This window comes from Amblyraja radiata, chromosome 18, assembly GCF_010909765.2.
Source record: "Amblyraja radiata isolate CabotCenter1 chromosome 18, sAmbRad1.1.pri, whole genome shotgun sequence".
NCBI classification, from domain to species: Eukaryota; Metazoa; Chordata; class Chondrichthyes; order Rajiformes; family Rajidae; genus Amblyraja; species Amblyraja radiata.
The window spans coordinates 16,913,766-16,934,318 of NC_045973.1; the positions used below are offsets into that span (position 1 = coordinate 16,913,766).

General features: G+C 39.5%; 1 protein-coding gene across 3 annotated transcripts in view; it reads left to right on the top strand.

Annotated features, from left to right (window-relative positions):
- Positions 1 to 20,553, top strand: part of LOC116983133 (acylamino-acid-releasing enzyme-like) — a 50,447-nt gene that overhangs the window by 5,334 nt on the left and 24,560 nt on the right. Inside the window, exons 3-14 of one of the 3 annotated variants that reach the window (XM_033036747.1) lie at positions 2,751 to 2,928; positions 3,130 to 3,259; positions 6,379 to 6,505; positions 7,478 to 7,568; positions 9,866 to 9,941; positions 11,490 to 11,653; positions 12,673 to 12,810; positions 14,176 to 14,267; positions 14,770 to 14,810; positions 15,325 to 15,446; positions 16,253 to 16,313; positions 18,970 to 19,067. In XM_033036747.1, coding sequence (XP_032892638.1) covers positions 2,869 to 2,928; positions 3,130 to 3,259; positions 6,379 to 6,505; positions 7,478 to 7,568; positions 9,866 to 9,941; positions 11,490 to 11,653; positions 12,673 to 12,810; positions 14,176 to 14,267; positions 14,770 to 14,810; positions 15,325 to 15,446; positions 16,253 to 16,313; positions 18,970 to 19,067 — 1,200 coding nt within the window. In that variant the 5' untranslated portion in view covers positions 2,751 to 2,868. The remainder of the gene's footprint in view (positions 1 to 2,750; positions 2,929 to 3,129; positions 3,260 to 6,378; positions 6,506 to 7,477; positions 7,569 to 9,865; positions 9,942 to 11,489; positions 11,654 to 12,672; positions 12,811 to 14,175; positions 14,268 to 14,769; positions 14,811 to 15,324; positions 15,447 to 16,252; positions 16,314 to 18,969; positions 19,068 to 20,553) is intronic. The other 2 variants (XM_033036749.1, XM_033036748.1) reach the window with 2 other exon arrangements.

The following is a 20,553-nucleotide window of genomic DNA, read 5'->3' on the forward strand; positions in this document are numbered from 1 at the left end:
CTGCAATTCTTCATTAACACATCACTACAAGATGAATGTCTCTAATGTTATAATCCCTCTCATGCTGAAACACAAAATAGTTGAAGGGAGGTGAAATAATCACATTTTCATTCTTTTTCATTTTTGAAGTCAGGTACCTCACTTGCTGAGCTATTTTACTCCAGCAGTTTGTGTCTCTTTTTGTCTAAAGCAGTTTCTAAAACTGGAGGAACTTCGCGGGCCAGGCAGCATCTACGGAGGGAAATGGACATGCGACCCTTTCTTCAGGCTGCCTTATCTCTCTCCCCCCCCCCCTCCCCCCAACTCCCACCCCCACACACAAATGCTGGAGAAACTCAGCGGGTGCAGCAGCATCTATGGAACGAAGGAAATAGGCAACGTTTCGGCCCGAAAAGTTGCCTATTTCTTGTGCATGTGTCGGAAGGAACAGCAGATGCCGGTTTAAAGAGAATGCTGGAGTAAATCGACGGCAGGCAGCATCTCTGGGGAGAAGGAATGGGTGACATTTCGGGTCGAGACCCTTCTGATATGCTGCTTGTCCCGCTGAGCTACATGTTGTGTCTATCTTCGTTTTAATCCAGCATCTGCAGTTCCTTCCTGGCCGAACCCGATTGAAAGATGAGAGGCTGGGCGATAGAGCACTGGGTCTGACAAGGATCAGGCTTCAGTAAGCAAAGTAAAGAGAGGTGGCAACGTTTTGGAAATGAAGCGGGTAATCCGAGTGATGGCGAGACGGTATCCTCTAATCATAATGTGTCGGAAAGAACTGTAGATGTTGGTTTGCGCCGATGATAGACACAGTAATACTGGAGACAGACATAACATCATGGACGGGCAGCATCTGGATAAAAGGAATGGGTGAAGTTTCGGGACGAGACTCTGAAGAAGGGTCTCTAACCGAAACGTCACACATTCCTTCTCTCCAGAGATGCTGCCCGTCCCGCTGTGTTACTCCAGCATTTCGTGTCTATCTTCCGTATGCTCTGTGATGGTCATCTCGGAGTCAAGTGGCAACTCTGGTCTGTAGACACGAGGAAATGCAGATGGAGGAATCACGAGCAAAACACAGAGCGTTGGACGAGCCTGACCCTTTGTGTTCCTCCATCACTTTGTGTTGATGTCAGGTCTGGACATTGCTTGGCTCAGTCTCAGGCGCCGGCTAACTAGGAAGGTCGAGTCAAAGTCCAGCACTAACACTCAAGAAATAACGTTTGCGGCCTGATGTTATCAATATTTAATTAAAATCATTAATAAAGTAAATAACTAGATACCGGTCTAATCCGTATCTACGGGATTGGACAGGCTAGATGCAGGAAGAATGTTCCCGATGTTGGGGGAGTCCAGAACCAGGGTCCCAGTTTTACAGTCTACCGTGGGAACTCTTTAATTACAGCAGGCAGGCAACTCCCTTCAGTTTCCCAGGGGGTCGGGACGGGACTGGAGTTGGGAGGGAAAGGTGGGGGAGTCGAGGGAGAGGAGGGGGAGACAGATGGGGGTGTCTTCATTTACTGGCGGTGGGTGTCTGTCACTGAAACAGGCAGGTGAGATTTCACATCCACCTTGTGTGTGCCTCTCTCTCTCTCTCTCTCTCTCTCTCTCTCTCTCTCTCTCTCCATCCCTCCCTCTCACACAGGCATGACTGGAGGAACTCCGCGGGCCAGGCAGCAACTACGGAGGGAAATGGACAGGCGACCCTTTCTTTAGGCTGCCTTATCTCTCTCCCCCCCCCCTCCCCCCAACTCCCACCCACACACACGAATGCTGGAGAAACTCAGCGGGTGCAGCAGCATCTATGGAACGAAGGAAATAGGCAACGTTTCGGCCCGAAACGTTGCCTATTTCCTTCGTTCCATAGATGCTGCTGCACCTGCTGAGTTTCTCCAGCATTATTGTGTACCTTCGATTTTCCAGCATCTGCAGTTCCTTCTTAAACACAAATGCACCGAGTTCCTCCAGCACTTCGTGTTTTGCTCAGTATTCCAGCATCCGCTGTCTCCCGCGTCTCCAATAAAACAAAACTACTGTCAAAAGGGTGAAGAATAGGGGCAGAGATAGATAAATTCCTGATTAGTGCGGCTGTCAGGAGGTTATGGGGAGAAGGCAAGAGAATGTGGTTGATAGGGAGTGCCCATCTGTTACTATTAATTGGACAGTTCGGTCTGTGAAACGCAACACGCCAGCCCCGACATCCAGCCCGGTGGTCAGTCCTTTGAAGATAGACACCAGTTGTTTGGAGCAACTCAGCGGGACAGGCAGCATCTCTGGATAGAAGGAACGGGTGGCGTTTCGGGTCGAGAGCCTTCTTCAGACTGAAAGTGTCACCTCTCAGTAGATAATAAAATAAGACAATCATCACGGTCAATGTGAGACACAGTCTTTATTCCTATTTGACAAAATAAAAAGACGACTTCTTGCACATATTGAGAGAAGGTGCATCACACCAAACAACATTTGTCTAAACAAAAACAGATTATTCTTCAGCTCATTAAAGAGCTCGGGTGAAAAAAACCAATATAGTGTGTGAAAAAAAGTAACATCATTTGTACCACGTGATTAACAACACTACAGTCCACGGTGTTCATTCAAGATTAACGGGAAAGATCGGGAGACGGACAAGTCACTCGCACAAATAACAGAAATGCCGAGTACCGTGGGAACTCTTTATCTACCCCCCGTTATATCGTGCGGAACTCGTGCTGGACCACGACCACTTCACTCGGGTGACATCTTGCTTCAGGTCGCACCGTGAGAACTGGCCATTACTATTATTTTCTAACAATTTCTAGTGCATTTCTGGGATTTTTCTTGAATTTTGTACAGCTTTGAGAATTTGCAGCAGCAACCCTGAACTTGTCAAAATCATCTTTGATGCCAAGCAGTCCACAACATGCTGATTATTTCTTTTATATATTACTTTTGCTTAAAAAGGTAATTGAAAATAAAGCTAAATCTTTTGAAGCCATGTTAGCTGTAATTTAACAAGATAATCTACAAATCTGACCATATTCCCAAATTGACAACCATTCCTGATTTGGAACATGCAAAGCACAATCTAATTTGTAACTGCTATAGGAGTAAGTAATTACAAATAAAATTATTCAAATTGGTTGTTTTTGCTTTTTATTGAAGATGATAAGTGATTCAGAAGAGATTGCTGGGATCTACCGAGAGCTCAGCAAATTCCCATCGCCGCTAAAAGCCTACATCAGACCACAGATTACATTGAAACCTAAAGAAAAATTCAGCATCATTGACACAGGTACACAATTGACAATCTCAAGTTGTATGCACATGTTAAATAGTCTTGCTATTCCGTAGGTTTGATGTTGTTGGTTTAAACACATAAACAAAAAAATGTGTCAAAGGTTTGGTTCCCCCTTTTTTTAAATATGTTGAAATGTAGCACAGGGAAGCCAGCTATATTTTGGCAGAAGACAAATTAATTACAACAGATAATTCAACTTCATTTCTCTTCATGACAATTTGTACATTTGATTCAATAAATCAAGTAATTTGTGGACTAGAACCAGAATAATGAATAAAAAATATGTTTTTAAGTATTCTAGTTAATCTGTGTTCATTTTGGTTCCTGATGTTCTTAGGGAAGTAAGGGTGGTCCAGGTAATGTCACCAAACATCCAAAAGCAAAACAAATTAATGTTTTACGGGCAAAAAATGTATAGCTAATGGTGAGGCATAAAAAATATAGAGGGTCATACAGCACAGAAACAGGCTCTTCAGCCCACCATGTCTATATTGACTGTTGTATCTGTATATACTAATCCTATTTTCCCACACTAGGTCCATAGACTTTTATGCTTTGGCTATTCAAATGCCGATCGAGATGTCTCTTAAATGCCCTGATTGTACCTGACTCCACCATCTCTCCTGGCAGTGGTTTCCAGATAATAACCACTCCTTGTGCAAAAAGCTTTTCTCTTTGTTCTCTCTGAACCTCCTCAACCCATTTTATTCTTGTTTTAGACATCTTCACTGGGGAAAAGGTTCTTACTGTTTAATTTCATCATTTTATGTACCACTATCTGGTCATTCCTTAGCCTCCTTTGCTCCAAGGAAAACAAATACAGCCTTTCAAACATTTCTTAATAACTAAAGCCCTTAAATCCAGATAACAGACTGGTAGGTCACTTCTGCACCCATTCCAATAGAATCACATATTTCCTATGGTATGGAGACTAGAATTTCACACAATACTCAAAGTTAGGCCTAACCAATATTTAATAAAGTTGTAGTGTGAGGTCCTATTTTTTATATTCTGTGTCCAAGTATCCCATGCGCCTTCTTCACCGCCCTTTTCACCTGTGTGCTATTCATAGGTAATTATGGACTTGCACCCAAGATCTCTGTTCATTATCACTGCTTGTGGGTCCTAAGTTTACTTGATTTATCAAAATGCATTACCTCAGTCAGACTTGTCAGGATTAAGTCCCACCTGTCATTGCTCTGTCCAACTCTCCAGCTGATCTGTATGTTGCTAAAGACTTCCGCAACAAACTTCATCGCCAACAACGACATCGCCAATTTTCGGTCATCGGTAAACATAATCAATTGGGAGAGTCTAGAACTAGAAGTCATAGCCTCAGAATTAAAGGACATTATTTTAGGAAGGAGATGAGGAGAATTTTTTTTTGTCAGAGGGTGGTGAATCTGTGGAATTCTTTGCCATAGAAGGATGTAGATGCAAAGTCGGTTGGTATTTTTAAGGGAGAGATCGATAGATTCTTGACTCGTACAGGTGTCAGTGGTCATGGGGAGAAGGCAGGAAAATGTGGTTAGGAGGGAGAGATAGATCAGCCGTGATTGAATGGCCTAAATCTACTCTTATTCCTTATGATCATACCTCCTACATTCATATCCATGTTTTTTATATATATCGCAAACTTTAAAATATGAATCCCAGCACTGATCACCAGTTAAAGATCTCTCGTCAGAAAAGCATACCTCTGCGACCACCCTGTGCCTACTATCACCAAGGAATATCAAGGTCCCATGACATGTGTTCCGGTGATTATGTTACTCAATCTATCTAGTAATAAATCTAGTAATAATATAATAGGTGTTTGGCTGGGAAGATTTAAATGTTTTTGAATATAAAATAAAGTTGCAGAATTACCACACTGTATGTGCCTTGACCAACGCATCCAATTCACCCATTGAAGTGCCCAAATCAGGCTATGTGATGCTCCATTTATGCAATGAAAATATATCAGAACATATGTTTAATTTATTTCTACATCTCATCTACTGAATTTAGAAAACAGTGTTTTGAAAATACTTAACCATTGAGGAAGAAATATTCGACAGTGAAATTGTAAAGGTAAATCACCTAAAGGATAAAAACACTTTCACAAGTTTAAATCTGAAGAAGGGTCCCGATCCAAAATGTCACCTATCCATATTCTCAGGAAATGCTGAGTTACTCCAGCATTTTGTGTCTATCTTCACAATTTTAATGTTCACGACAACTCCACATATTTATTGTGACCATACATTATGCATTGCCTGGAATTTCAAAAGGCTTGTGACCTAGATTTGAATGTATTTGAGAAAGGTTTTCAAATTTACACATTACCTTTTAAAATTTAAATCAGCAAAGTAAATAATAAAAATTAGCTTTCTGAAAAGGAATTGCATTGTTTCGTCTTATAATTGAAGAAGCCCTAATGAAAATTGCTATAGCAAACAGTATTTGAAGGATGATTTAACCACTATATTAACAGAAATGGATGCAGTCAGTATTAATGATTCTAATTCTTTTGGGGAAAAGGTAATATGCAAATAATATCTAAACCAGTTTGAGCTGCTTATTTCACTGTTGAATCTAACATTTAGTCTTGGGCTAGAAAATGTAACAATTAATGGATTCGCTAATCGGTTTCCTGGCATGTCAGCAATTTACATAATCTTGGAAAAGCATTTATCTGGTTATTATGTGTTGCAAATCGATCAGCACAATTCTTCATTGCATTCACGGTATCATTGCAAGAAATAACTTGTCATTTCTGAACAACAGGATTTGTTGTGTTTGGCTAGAATAATGTCATCGGGCAGCAAGGTAGCAAGAGACCCGGGTTTGATCCTGACTACGGGTGCTGTCTGTACGGAGTTCGTACATTCTCCCCGTGACCGTGTGGGTTTTCTCCGAGATCATGGTTTCCTCCCACACTTCAAAGACATACAGGTTAGTAGGTTAATTGGCTTGGTATAAATGGAAAATTGTCCCTAGTGTATATAGGATAGTGTTAATGTGTGCGGATTGCTGGTCAGTGCGGAATCGGTGGGCTGAAGGGCCTGTTTCAGTGCTGCATCTCCAAACTAAACTAAAAAGGGTGATGATCTGGTTAATGTTTGTTTCAGAATGGTCTCAGAGGGATTTGGAGAGAGCCGAGAGGGTGAAGATATTTCGAGAGTACCTTGTATTCCATGATGAAAATTCAATTTTGTGCACTGGCCCCTCAGGAAACTGCACAGAATTGCAGGGCGAGTGAGTATAACTCGGGCTATGCATGATTCAGGATGTCACTGATCCAATATTAAACTCTATCTCCATTTGACTTCAATATTCCATGTATACATTTCTGTCATATTTTTAGACACATTTCCATCTGCATTTTTCATGTTCCAGCCCATTAAATTACAGCTTACGGATATTGACGGTTTATTAATGAATTTGGCTGCTTACTCGACTATGGAAGGGATTGAAAAGCCAATGCTCCCCTCTTCCCCCACCTGGTTCCATCTGCCAATCAAACCCCCTACCCCCATCTGTTTCCAAATGCAACCTACCAGCTTCCGTAACACCTCTTCTCATTTCTATATTCTGGCTATCTTCCTTCTGCACCGTCAGCATTCAAAACCGAAATGTGGCCAATCCCCTTATCTCCACAGATGCTGCTTGATTCGTTGTGTTCTACCACCAGCTTGTTTTCCTATTTCTCAGTGCTACTGGAGAATTAAGACTATCATCTTAATAGCTGTAAAAATACAGACCTAAAATGTAATCTGGATACATTTTTACTCTGCCTCGAAAGATGGAGAAACTGATTCTGCCAGTGATTTTCAAAGTAAATTGGACAGTGCATGACGATGATGAACATATATAAGGCCATTGACAAATATCGGGTGTGGGACGAGGCACAACATTTCCAAGGCATGATGGATGAATCGTCTCTCATTATTTTTTTTTGCGATTCTGTGATCTTCATAATTCCTGTGGTATAATGGTATATTTGTGATAATATTTATGTAAATAACTGTGGTCAGTTTATTGTTCTTTTATGACATCATTTATGATAAATGGAGAATAAGATACTTCTGGATCATGGAAGGGTTTGCAGTAGAATAATGTGTACTTGAGAGATTATTTTGAATATGTTCTCTACATCAATAAACTTTAAATTATTTTATTAATATTCTAAATGTCACGTTTAACATCAATCTGAACTTTGACTGACAGATTGCTGAGTAGAGATTCACCCTCTGCTACTTTAAAGGCTGTCATCAGGGAGCGTACCAACAAAAAGCAGGAAAAGCAGCAATATCTGGAGGTAACTATGCCTAGGATGGTGCAGTGGTGGGGATAAGGGGATCAACACTATAAGAAATGTATTTGATATTTATTAAAATGTAGCATGGTGAAAGATGAAGCAAAATATAAAGTTGGTAAAAATATATTTTAAGGGTAATAATCTGTCTCTTCATTCTATCCATGGAACTGAAGTTCTTAATTTCTGGAAACATTCTAGTAGATCTCTTCTGTACCCTCTAAGTCATCACATCTTTCTCAAGGAGTGAAATGCATAACTGGGTAGAATACCCACTTGTATTTAAAGCAGCATTTAATAACAATTCATTGTGAAATATGGGTGGCTTAAGTGTTGGGTGCCTTGTAATAAAAACAAGGAAGTCAGCTGAGCTGAGACGAGAATGTATAGTATGAATTTCATGTGATTTTATGTCTGTATACAAGCAAAACCTTTGCCAAATCCTCAGGAGATCATGGGCAAGTGAAACCCATGATGTGGTAAATTGTGGAAGGCACAGGACTTATCCCTCAATTTAGTCAACATGGGATTATCTTACTGTATGTTATCTTGTATTCTCAGGAAGCATTATCTGAATTGATTGCCTGAATTCATGAGTTTACACCCAGAACAAACTTTTATTAACATTGGTGGTTTTTTTTGTTAAGTTGGCTGATTTCACGTGAGGTGTTATCATTTGATTTCAATCCAGCCAAATATTATTCAGTATAATCTGCTGAAGTGTGTATTTAGTTGACGTTGTAGGTTTTCTTTCCACATAATTTAATGTGTCAGAAAACTACCTGCTACATGCTTCAAGCTATAACAAAATCAATATAATTTGTTTCATTTTGTGTAATGTACAGCTCATACTTTTGACAATTTTTGTCTAAGAATTATTGTTGAAGAAAGGCCATCTTGGAAAGTTGCATTGAACTGCTGATATGTTCATGTCATTGAAAGCATGTCATTTTCTTTAACAGGCAATGAGGATTAGTGTTTTGCATAGAGTTTAGAGGACAGAAAAATTATAGGCCTCTGCCAATGTTTATGGCCCATTGATTTGATTGTAGGTATTTGAACTTCCTTCATTCTTACTACATCTAATGTTGGATCACAGATTAGCATAATACATGAGTTTATGTAAAAGTTGTAGAAAGAAAGACCAATTAAACACTGCACACTTTCTACCCTTTGCTAAGTTTGCCAACTTTGACGTTGACTTCAAAAAATGGAACCTAATTGTGCTTGGCTTAGTAGAATGGTATGTGCCCATACAGGGAAACCGTTGTGAGCTATATGTCAGACAAAAGGAAATAAATGATATGGGTTCTCAGTAGCTTTAAACACGTTGACAGATCTCAGGAATCCAAGTGACAAATGAAAAGTAGTGAACCTATAACTCTGGCTGAGAAGCTATTCGACTAAATGTCTACTGTTGTGGAATTCAAGCTAAGCAATCAGTCTTGAAGCATGCAGAACTGCATGCTGAGACTGTGAAGAATATCTGTTACATCTTGTACAGTAAATGTGGACAGTTAATCCTTTAATCCATTGTAAAGGATCTGGAACATATTGTTGCCTTAAAGATCATTTGGAAATTGGACACTGCAACTGAAAATTATTTTTGTTTTCCAGAATAAAAAGTATATTGACTGCTATTTCCATGCCATTTGTTTGCCAGTTCAAAAATCCAACCAGCTACTTTAGGGCAATGAGTCTCTAGTGCCTCTGATCTAATTACCATGCAAGGAGTGCATGCTATGGCATCAGCCCCCATTGAGTCCATTCTTTGTGGATAGGGAGGGAATCTGAACTGCACAGTCCTGGAAACTAAAATTTTTAAATTTTGCCAACAAAGCACTGGACGAGGATACTTACGAGGTAAATGAATCACCTATCTTCAACCTTCGATCTTGTTCACTGTACTTCATATCCGTCACCCTCACAACATTCTTCCCATTGCATTAAAAGGGCATTGCTTCAGTTGACTTTCATAGAGCAATCCATCATAATTCTCGTTGATTTTGGATTGCAATATTGAATATCTGCATCTTTGTGTGTAGATTGCGAATGGGATGCCTTATTTTTTTTGTTCCTCCTGCCTGCCTATAACAGGTTGTGTGGCGTTGTTCAGAATGACAGAGAAATTCTTAAGTTTTGGCCAGACTTTAGTTATCATGATGATTATCTGGCCATTATCTTGTGATGATACAATCTATATTGAAAACAATGTATAGAATTATTTTATTTGTGCAGTCTTAAATGTAAGCTTTAAAAGTGATGTATTTTCTCTCTGGATTGCTTGTTCTAATCATAAGATATGGAGCAAAACCGCCAAGGAGAAAAGCATAAACCTAACAGCACTTGACAAGCATGGCAAAGTGTATGAAGATGGTAGGTATTTACTCAACAACCTCAAGCATTTTCACAGTTCAAAATTTCATGGTTTAATCTGGAGTAGTTTGTTTCGATGATTGCTCATTATAGAGACTATTGATTTTTTTTTCTAATTACACATTATAAAATATCTAATTATTGAACTGAAATAATGTAACTGAAAGAATATAGTCACATAAGAAATTCTACTCTATATGGTACATTATAATGTTGAACTTTTAGTGTTTTTTTAATTGTTATTAAAAAAAAACACACACAAGATATCACAGATGCTATAATCAGGAGCCAAACATCAAACTGTTGGAAGAACTTAACAGGCCAGGCAGCATTTTGTGGAGGCGGAGGGATGATCGACTTTTCAGGTTAAGAACCTGCATCAGGACTGAGGGTGTTGAGGAGAGGAAGCTAGAATAGCGTTGAGGCAAGGACTGGTAGGCGATAGGTTGAAAAAGACTTGAAGAGGGTTGATAGGCAAGTGCGGTGAAATGGAGTTGGGCGATAGCAGCTGGTGGGTGATAGATAGAAACATATTGAAAAAAAAAGGGGAAGATTGGCACAGATGGGGCAGGTGAGGGTAGAGATAGTCTGAGGATAGAGGTTGATATGGGGACACAAGAGGCTGCAGATACTGCAATCTGATAAGTAAGAAAGATAACGTGGAACCAGATAAGGGAGGGATGATTGGCAAATAGAAGCAGTTGGGAGAGGGGATAGAAGTCTTGTGGCTTATGTCTGTGGGTGATAAACAGATGGAAGCAGTTGGAGGATGGGGAATGAAACTGGGTAATGGTAGGAGGGCTGGGAGGAAATGAAAACAGAGATGTGAATGAGGGTGGATAAGAAGGAACGAGAAAGTGTGTGTTAATTGAAATTGGAAAATTCAATGTCATCCCAGTGGGCTGTAGATCCTTCTCATTTGCATTTGACCTTGTCCTGGCAGCAGAGAAGGCTACGGTCAGACAGATTAGTGTGGGAAAGGGAGTTGACATAGCATTGCACCGGAGAGCTCAAGATGGACTTTACAGACAGATGGTAGAGCAACAAAAAATGGTTGCCTAGTCTATGCTTGGACTCACTGATGTGGAAGATGTCATATCGAGAGCACATAAAGCAGTTGACCAGGTTGATATTAGAAACTGTGAGTCATGTTTAATATAAAAGTGTATTTTTTTTCCAAGTGTCTGGATGAAATAACTTGAAAAATGTGTAATGAAAGTTGTATATTTGTGTCTAGTTTGATGTTTAGACTATTGTTTTGAGGGGGGGATGATTAGCAGATAGAAGCAGCTGGGAGAGGGGATAGAAGTCTCTGTAGGTTAAGTGTGTGGGTGATAAACACGTAGAATCACTTGGGGGAGGGGGAATGTAACGAGGTAATAGCATGGTTAGGCTGAGGAGGGGGGTTGGAAAAAGAGGTGTGAGTGTGAATGGATCAGAAACAGTGAGAAAGATCATGCTAACTGAAATTGGAAAATTCAATGTTCATTCTGTCGGATTGTAGATTACCCTGGCAGAATTTAAGATAATGTATTGCTTTCCAATCAGATCTGTTTGGCTGCCTTGAATGGTCTTACTCTGAGACCTGCATACTGTACGTCGCTGAAAAGAAAAGACCCAAAGCTGAATCCTTCTTCCAGTCTAAACCAGAGCACAGTGTAAATGGGGACGAAGATGACAACAGAGCAAAAGATGGCCAGAAACCTGAGAAAGTACAGTATTATTTGCGCAGAAAAATATAATATCACATTCTTATTCAACCACGCTGTCACTGGAAAGCCCAGAGATAATAGAGAGCTTTACTAACTGAGCAGCTTTAGTCTCTTATTCAAAAATTGTGTGAAGCTCCTTGTATATCAGAAATAAATGTGAACGACGGGTATGGACAATGGAAGGGTTATGCCATCACAGTAATATTTTGCTATCTAGCAAAAATAAAAGCTAAGAAATTACAGGAAATCCACTTTCAACCAGCAGGTAGGATATGGGAGAGCACGTACTGAGATATTGCATACATGCTGAAAGACAAATCTTTCAACTTTATTGTTCAACATGCACCACTTATGGAAATGCCAATTTCCATTGCGTTTTTTTTAGTTGTCGATATTTAAAAATCATACTGCTTTGTTTGAAATGTCAAACACTGTTGTGTGGCTAATTGCGGTGTGAATCAGTCATTCTACTTTCAGAGACAAAAACATAGTTAAGAGGTTGAGGATCTATCATCTTATGTGAACTCTTTTTTTCAACTTCTACTGCCTAACCTGCTGAGAGTTTTTTATTTGCGATTCCCAGCCTCTGCAGGGTTTTTTTTCTTCCAGTGTCAGTGTCAGAGCTGTTTATTGAGCAGTATGACAACATGGGTTGCAGATCTTGAAAGAGTCACTCCAACAACAGCCAGCACACCACAGCAAATACGTTACTTGACCAATCAGTATGGAAGGTATAGCACCAGGTAACATCCCCAAAGTTCTCCAGGTGAAATGTATTGACATCACCAGAACAACCTTAAAATCTTATCAATGTTCATATAAAGCTCAAGGAGACCTTCTGGGGCAAATATCTGACATGGCATTAATCATGTCAGAAGATGTTGTGTCCTCCATTTTGTTAGTAATTAATATTGCATCTTCTTAGATCCTGTAACATACAAGATGTGCATGTTAAAACTTAGGCACCAACTTTCTTAGTGAGTATTTTTCCTTGCACTATGATTCTTTTTCCCCCACAGGGTTGTCAGTTTGTATATTGGGAGGACTGGGGGGAAGCCCTGACAAACAAAAGTACTCCAGTCCTCTGTGTCCTAAACATTTGGAGTGGAAATGTCTCTGTACTGCATGGGATACCTGAGCATATTTCTCCTGGGGAGGTTGGTATAATTCTTTTGTTATTCACTTCTACTTCTACATCTACTTCTTTCTAACTCTATCTCTGATTAATATATTACAAAATAGAGGAGACAGAATATGATGAGCTCAAATGTACTATGTAACACATTAATAAGACATAGTTTCAGACGTTTTCTGATTTTGGCCAAATGGTCATGAGGAACCCAAAGCAGAGGTTGAGTTCCCAACTAGTGAGGCAAAAAAGTTATGGAATTGCTCCAGCACTCTGCTATCTTTTCTGGATTTGAGCAGTAAAGGAGTATTATAGAAAGTAATGTAACAGGAGAAAAATGCTTCAAGCTTTTTTGTATTATTCTCTCTTTAATTTTTTTCCTGTGGTTGGGAGGTCAGAATGTAATTTTGTACTGAACATGTCCAGCAGAAATGCCAGATGTTGTCTCACATTATTTGCTACTCGGTGCTCTTTTAATTGCAATTTAGAAATAAGGCAGTAGGTTTTTTGGTTAGTTGGGAATTGTATCAAGAAAATGCTGAATACAGTCTTATTACAATTTTTTGTGTTCATTATTTATTTTAAAGTGGCATTGGAAGCTGATGCTGCCACTAAAATAATCACATCCCCTCATTAATTTAGAGTTTCATGAGTAACCGTGCCACTAACAAGCTTCAAAAAGGGTCTCAATAAATTAAAGAAACAAAACCACAATTGGACATTTTTTATCATATCAATTAAAATGTAGGATGTTAACAAAGAGATATTTTTTGTGAAGGCAAAAATAGGTTTCAGACTTTCAAATTGTACTTCGATATATAGGTTCATGAAAGAGAGGAGAGGGTCTGAAGAAGGGTTTCGGCCCGAAACGTTGCCTATTTCCTTCGCTCCTAGATGCTGCTGCACCCGCTGAGTTTCTCCAGCATTTTTGTGTACCTTAGGTTCATGAAAGACTCTGTATGCTTGAACATAAATTTGATTAGGGGAAAGAAAATTACTTGTGACATTCATTTCAATTTTGAATGAGGTTTTGAATCCGGACTACCATTCTCCCAAGGTGGAAACTGGCCTATCATGTGTAATATATGAAGTGGACTAGAAGGCATGCTTGCTGCAAAAATGGTTTTGAAAAGGCTTTGATGTTAAAACTGCTTATTTTTGTCGCTGACGGTTATTATTGTAGCTATGGTATGAATTGAAAATTCTCCCAAAGAACTATGCTCTTACATCTAGTACAAAAGTATAGAACTTTAACAATTTGACATCAAAATATGAACATCTTTATAACTGTTAAGCCATACTGTATTTCCACATTAGATATTTCAAAGATAATTTCCCTGTGGCAAATGATTTGGAATCTTAAACAAACCCACTTGATCCAAATGTATTCCAGGCAATCTGGGCTCCTGAGGATGCTGGAATTATATTTGTTGGCCGGTGGCATGTGCCTTGGCGACTGGGTCTCAAATACTGCACCAACCGGAAGTAAGTAATCGAGAGATATCACTCATGCAGTACTTGAAACAAAAAATAAAACTTGAAAACATTTCCTTGGTATTGCGCATCTATGATGTTGAGATGCCCCGTGACATCTACTGGTAATTAAATACTCTCGTGGAACATTTGTAGGAAATGTGGAAAGCAATTTGTGCATAATAAGCAGAGATAATTTGCTTCTTTTTTTTAAAATGGCATGGGGCCGTATACATATATATCTGAAAGAGTAAGATGGATCCTTGGTTAATTGTTTCATTCGAAAGGCTGCACCTTCAAAGGTCAGCACTTTCTTAATACCACACTGGTGTACCGGCCTTTATTTTGTGCTGCTTAAATTGGATTCCATGCCAGATAATTCCATATTAAATTCCTGAAATGTGACCACAAGGATGCAGTGGAGCCTCATAGGACTCTGTTTCAAGGTTTTTAATAATTTTGCTGTTTGATTTATCATTTTCTCTGATTTTATACAGTTTTGTTTCTACTGCAGATCGGCTCTCTACTGTGTGGACTTAACAGGAAATGAATACTGTAAGTGACATTTCTGTTTGGCATTTTATGTATCATTGACCATGAAATACTTCTCAATTTCAGTACAATTACCTAATTGAAAAGGAGAATGTCAGATAGCATTAGCCCTGTTACCATGTACCCAATGGTCCCATTTTAACTCGCTTCCTGGCATGTGGTGATCGTCACTATTTCACATCAAAGCAATTACTAGTGCTTGTTCATCCAAGGTACCTAGTTCCAATGCAAACCATATTCATGCATTTAGATTTCCCTTGACTTTCAATTCTGATGTTCATCAGTTCAAGCATTCCGCACTTCTAAATATATTTGAGCTCCAATGAAGCTCATACCCTGGAATGGGTTATTCCAACTTTACTCATAGATATGGTGTACTTTTTGTTGATGAAGATTGCCCCGTGTACCTATCTTGTACAATAACCTGAAAGTATTTGTTCAGACAAATGTGGTTATTTGTTGGAGTGTTGTTGGTTTCTTTAACGTATTATGAACTGAGGAGTTTACCTTTTCACAGTGGAGATCTCTTCAGGAATAAATTCTGTACATAGTCCACGTCTCAGTCCTGACCAACATCATCTTATCTTCTTGGAGGGTGGCAGCGTTAAGACTCACCATCAGTGTTATGGCCTATCCTTGGTTAGTAGTTACCTAATCTATCTAATTTACTCTTATAAAGTTGCGAACGAGGAAATATTTTAGTTTTTCCAGTGTCAGTAACAAAGTGAACATTTAGTATTGCTTTTCAACTAATTTGCAAACACAAATGCTGTATAATTTTAAGAATTGAGCACTTTTACTGATCAATTCAGCCATCATCATATCTATATACTTTTAAAACTGTGTGTGTGTGTGTGTCATTTTGCCTTTGAAACGTATCTTCGAAAACCAGACGCCAAAATGGGCAAATTTTTACAGATTTCTGTAACGATTTACCTTATGATTTTAGAAATCTACTCCTCAGTAAATTTGATCACTTATCTCCCCACATTTTCAATAAAATTGTTCAGAAAACGGACTGTTTAAAAAAAATCAAACTGCTGCCCAGCTGCGGAAGCTGCGGATGTCACAATGCCCTTGCTCGTGGCACTGCCCCCGCCCCCCCCCCGCTCTCGATGAAAGCAGATGCTGTCAACGCGCATGCGCAGTTTTCCACAAGATCCGTAACCACTCTCCCCACCCCCCCCCCCCCACCCCCCCCCCCCCTCCCCGTTCTTCAAAATGGGCAGAAAGAACGAGCGTTCTGCAGATCCGGAGGTCACAGCAGGTCAGCGGAGGCCACCGGCTGTCTTCTTTACATAATTATAAAGTTGAGTTCCTGACCTAACAGACTTCAGTAAAACCAACCAGGCAACATTCACACAACTAGTGACTAGTTTGAAGTTTTAGACTGAGTAGACTGTGTGATTTTATACATTTTATTTTTGTAAGTTTTTTTATTTCAGTATAACTTGGATAAAAAAGTCACATCAACTGTGGTGAGGATTTTAGATTATCCAGCAACAGGTAGGTGATTGTTTTTGTTAAATGAATACTGTCTTAAGATAGTGTTTGGTGCTCGGACACAATTCCACATATGTTGGGTACCTCTTTTTTTTTCCACATAGTAACCTGTGCATTTCTGTTTGGGAAGTGATTGTCAGGAATTTTCATCATACTAGCCAGTTGAATTTGCTGAACGTCAGCATCAGAAATCGCGGTATATTTGTTTCTTCACTCAGTGCTGGTTGCAACAGGTGGAAAGATAATATTAACATATGAGTATAAGTTGATGCCTGACTTTGTTCAGATAATACAGCAGAGATGAGTATTTTTATGCCATGTATTCAATCTACACATTTCATCATCTTGGTAATTGTGTGATGCAATAAAAAGAAGTTGTGATTTTTAATCTTTGCATATTCATATACCACCAACCCTGAAATGATGTGAGGAAAGTGCCAAAGATCGATAACCTTTGCCAGTCAAAGATCCAAAAGTGACTTAAATACTGCATTTAACAATTCCTTTCATATGGTATCCAAAATAATATTATCTGAAGTAGATATATTTAAATGGATGACATTTTAAGAAGTTAATTCATGACGAGAATAAATTCTTAGTGACAAGTTTGAGTTGAATTGTAAAACCAGTTACTCTTTGCCAGCCAGTTTCCAATGTCATCTGGTCTTTTCTTTGTAGTCCTCGTTAAGTCATATTTAAATATTTCTCGCAAGGCTTCTCTAATTGGGAAGACAGCTCGGCGTTCAACACCAACAGCCCCTCCAAACTTCTTATCAAGCTTAGGCAACCGGGTCTCTGTGCATCCCTATGCAACTGGATCCTTGACTTCCTCATCAACAGACCGCAATCAGTATGAAATGGCAATAGCTTTTTTTCCTCGATAACTACCAGCACATGGCTGTGTGCTCGGTCCTTCCTCCACTATCTTTATACCTATGACTGCGTACCGAAAATCAGTTTCAACGGCATCTTTAAATTCTCCAGGTATAGCAGAGAATCTTATAATCTGATTGAATGGTGCCAGAACAACAATCTTGCTCTCAATGTCAGCAAGACCAAGGAGCTGATTGTTGACTTTAAAAAAGCAAAGCCCAACATCCATTAATCCGTCTTCATTGATAGGTTATTGGTGGAGAGAGTCAACAGCCTTAAGTTCCTGGGCATACATATTTCTGAAGATCTTTCCTGGGTCCAGCACATTGATGCAAATATAAAGAAAACACATTGAAGTTGACGAATACTCTCGAACATTTTCAGGTGTATGGTAGAGAGCATATTGACTTGTTGAATTGTGGCCTGGTTTATTTTTATTTTTTTTAATGAGACGGGAGCAATTAATTGAATACTACTTTCTTCAATATTATCACCTGATACAGGACTACAGAAGACAGCAGGGGAGTGGACACCTCCCATCCACATCGGTGATGCTGAGGTTGAAAGGGTCAGCAGCTTCAAGTTACTCGGTGTGCACATCACTGAGGACCTCTCTTGGACACTGCACACGGACACAATAACTAAGAAAGCCCGCCAGCAGCCCTTTTTCCTGAGAAGACTGAAGAAATTTGGCATGAACGCCAGCATCCTCACAAACTTCTACATTTGCACCATCGCAAGTCTGCTGACGGGCTGCATCACAGTCTGGTACGGGAACTGTTCTGCCCACAGCCGCAAATCACTACAGAGAGTGGTGAAGGCGGCACAGAGCATCATTGGCAACTGACACCCGGCCATTCAGGCCATTTTCCACCGGCGGTGCCTGCGGAAGGCACACAGCATCATCAAGGACCACAGCCACCCAGCACGCAGACTGTTCTCCTTGTTGCCGTCAGGCAGACGATATAGGAGCATGGCTGCACGTACCACCAGACTTAAGAGCAGTTTTTATCATCATGCCATCAGGCTTCTGAACTCATAAACACATCATATATGTTGATTATTTTATTTATTATTGTCTTTTACCTACCAATGTCACTTTTATCATCTTCTTTTTTACCTTAATTTTATCCTTGTAATATCATTGCTGAGGTGACCCGTTGTCTTGTCAAACACATTTCATTGTACCGTTGACCCTGTGTTAACCTACATATGACAAATAAAACTGAACTGAACTGAACTGAGGGCTTCAAACCAAACCACAACAATCAATGCACTCTTCCCATAAAGACCTTGAATTGTGTCTTTTGCTCTTGATAACAGAAGTTACTGCATTATTTGTCCGCTTCCCATTTTTCTGTAATATTCTAGGATATAGAAGCTACACAACTGCTGTTGAATAATTAACCAAAATGGTATGCATAAGAGGAACGAATGACCACTTACGGACTTTCTCTTCCTCGATGCGAATAAGCAGGAGGACCCATTCTCTACGTAGGATTTAAATAAAGCCACTGTTGGGGAAGATTGAATGTGCAAACTACATGCAACACAGTTCTAAAGCAAACATTAGAGGGCAGATCAACAGTTCTGTTGAGCAAGATAGATCTGCCATGATTGAATGGCGGAGTAGACGATGGGCCAAATGGCCTAATTCTGCCCCTATAACCTATGAAGTTCTGATCTTGTGAAATGTTTGCTCACTGAATATTGGGAACTGTTGAGCAGTGACGAGCATGTGAAGCATTTATTGTGTGAATTAATAATAGCCAATGATGTGTTTCAGATGGATTTACTGGCATTTACTCTTCAGCTCTGGCACGGAAATGTTGGGCAACAGATAGCCAGCGAATTCTCATTGATACGACTCAGCGAAGCAGTAAGGTAAGGAAGGATGGGATCAGTGTACAGAACCAACTGAAAAGGGAGCAGAATTACCATGATGTTTGTGGGTATACAAATCCCTAAAATAAGCGAACAGGGAACAGCCCTTCTTGTGTCATATCATCTGGAATGTTGCAGGTACTGCTTCTTCATGTTGTATCTCAGCAAAGGTTTGCATCCGCAGAAGAACATATTAAAACATTTTGATAAAATAAATACATTAGCCAGGTAGTATTAAGGGCACATCAAATTAAGTACCTAAAAATCTTAACATGAACAACCAGTTGGTTGAATACAAAGTGCCATGTATTTAATCATTCCATGCTCAAGAGTAACTTGGATATTCACTCACTCCATCATCAAATGTTGATTAAAAGCAGCATTGTGATAGGGAATTCAATTTCATTAGAGCTATTTTATATTGATATGATTTGTTTTTGCACTTTGCCTAAATCATTAATAGGACTCTGGGTATATTGACCGATGGCAATGATCCAGTTTCAGAATGTCGACTCTATTTTCAGAAATAAGACTGGTCCTATGTAACTTCAGATTTTAAATTCCATACAATTTATCCACAGAAGATACCAGTTATACAATCATTTTATTAACTTGAATAATTACACATTTGGTAGGAAGGCAGTGACATTTTTATTGTTGAAAATAACAATCTGATAGCCAAATGGTTGCCCTTTATATTTGAACCCGGTGGACAGGCAGCTACAAATTGTTCTTTCAGGACCAATATCCTCAGTTTGATATCCTCCAGTTATTTAAGTTAAACATTAAACCTCTCAATACTACTCCAGATGTGCTGGTGCTAATTATGTTTTTCTTAAATGCTAAGAAGTAAAGGAAGACACAGTGGTGCAGTAGATTGTAGCTGCCTCACATCTTCAGCAACTCAGCTTTGATCCTGACCTTTGGCATCTTTGTGGAGTTTACATGTTCTTTCTGTGCCTAGTTAATTAAGTTCTAAGAGCAGAATTAGGCCAATTGACCCATGAAGTCTACTCTGCCATTCAATCATGGCTGATCTGTCTTTCCCTCTCAACCCCATTCTCCCCATAACCCCTGATACCCTTACTAATCGAGAATCTGTCAATCTCCGCCTTAAAAATATAATTGTTTTGGGCTCCACAGCCAACTGTGGCAATCAATTCAACAGATTCACCACCTTCTGACTGAAGAAATTCCTTCTCATCTTTCTAAAGGTACATCCTTTTATCCTGAGGCTATGGCCTCAGACTCTCCCACTAGTGGAAGCATCATCTCTATATTCACTCTGTCCAAGCTTATCTGGGTTTCCTGGATATTCTGTTTTTTTCCAAAGATGTACTGGTTGATAGGCTAATTAAAATTATCCCGTGTTTAGGTGGATGCAAGACAATCAGGGTGGAATTGATTGCTGAGTTCCAGAGATTAGGTTGCATGAAGATAACATGGGGGAATGAGATTAATAGGATTGCTGTGAGAGCTGTCATAG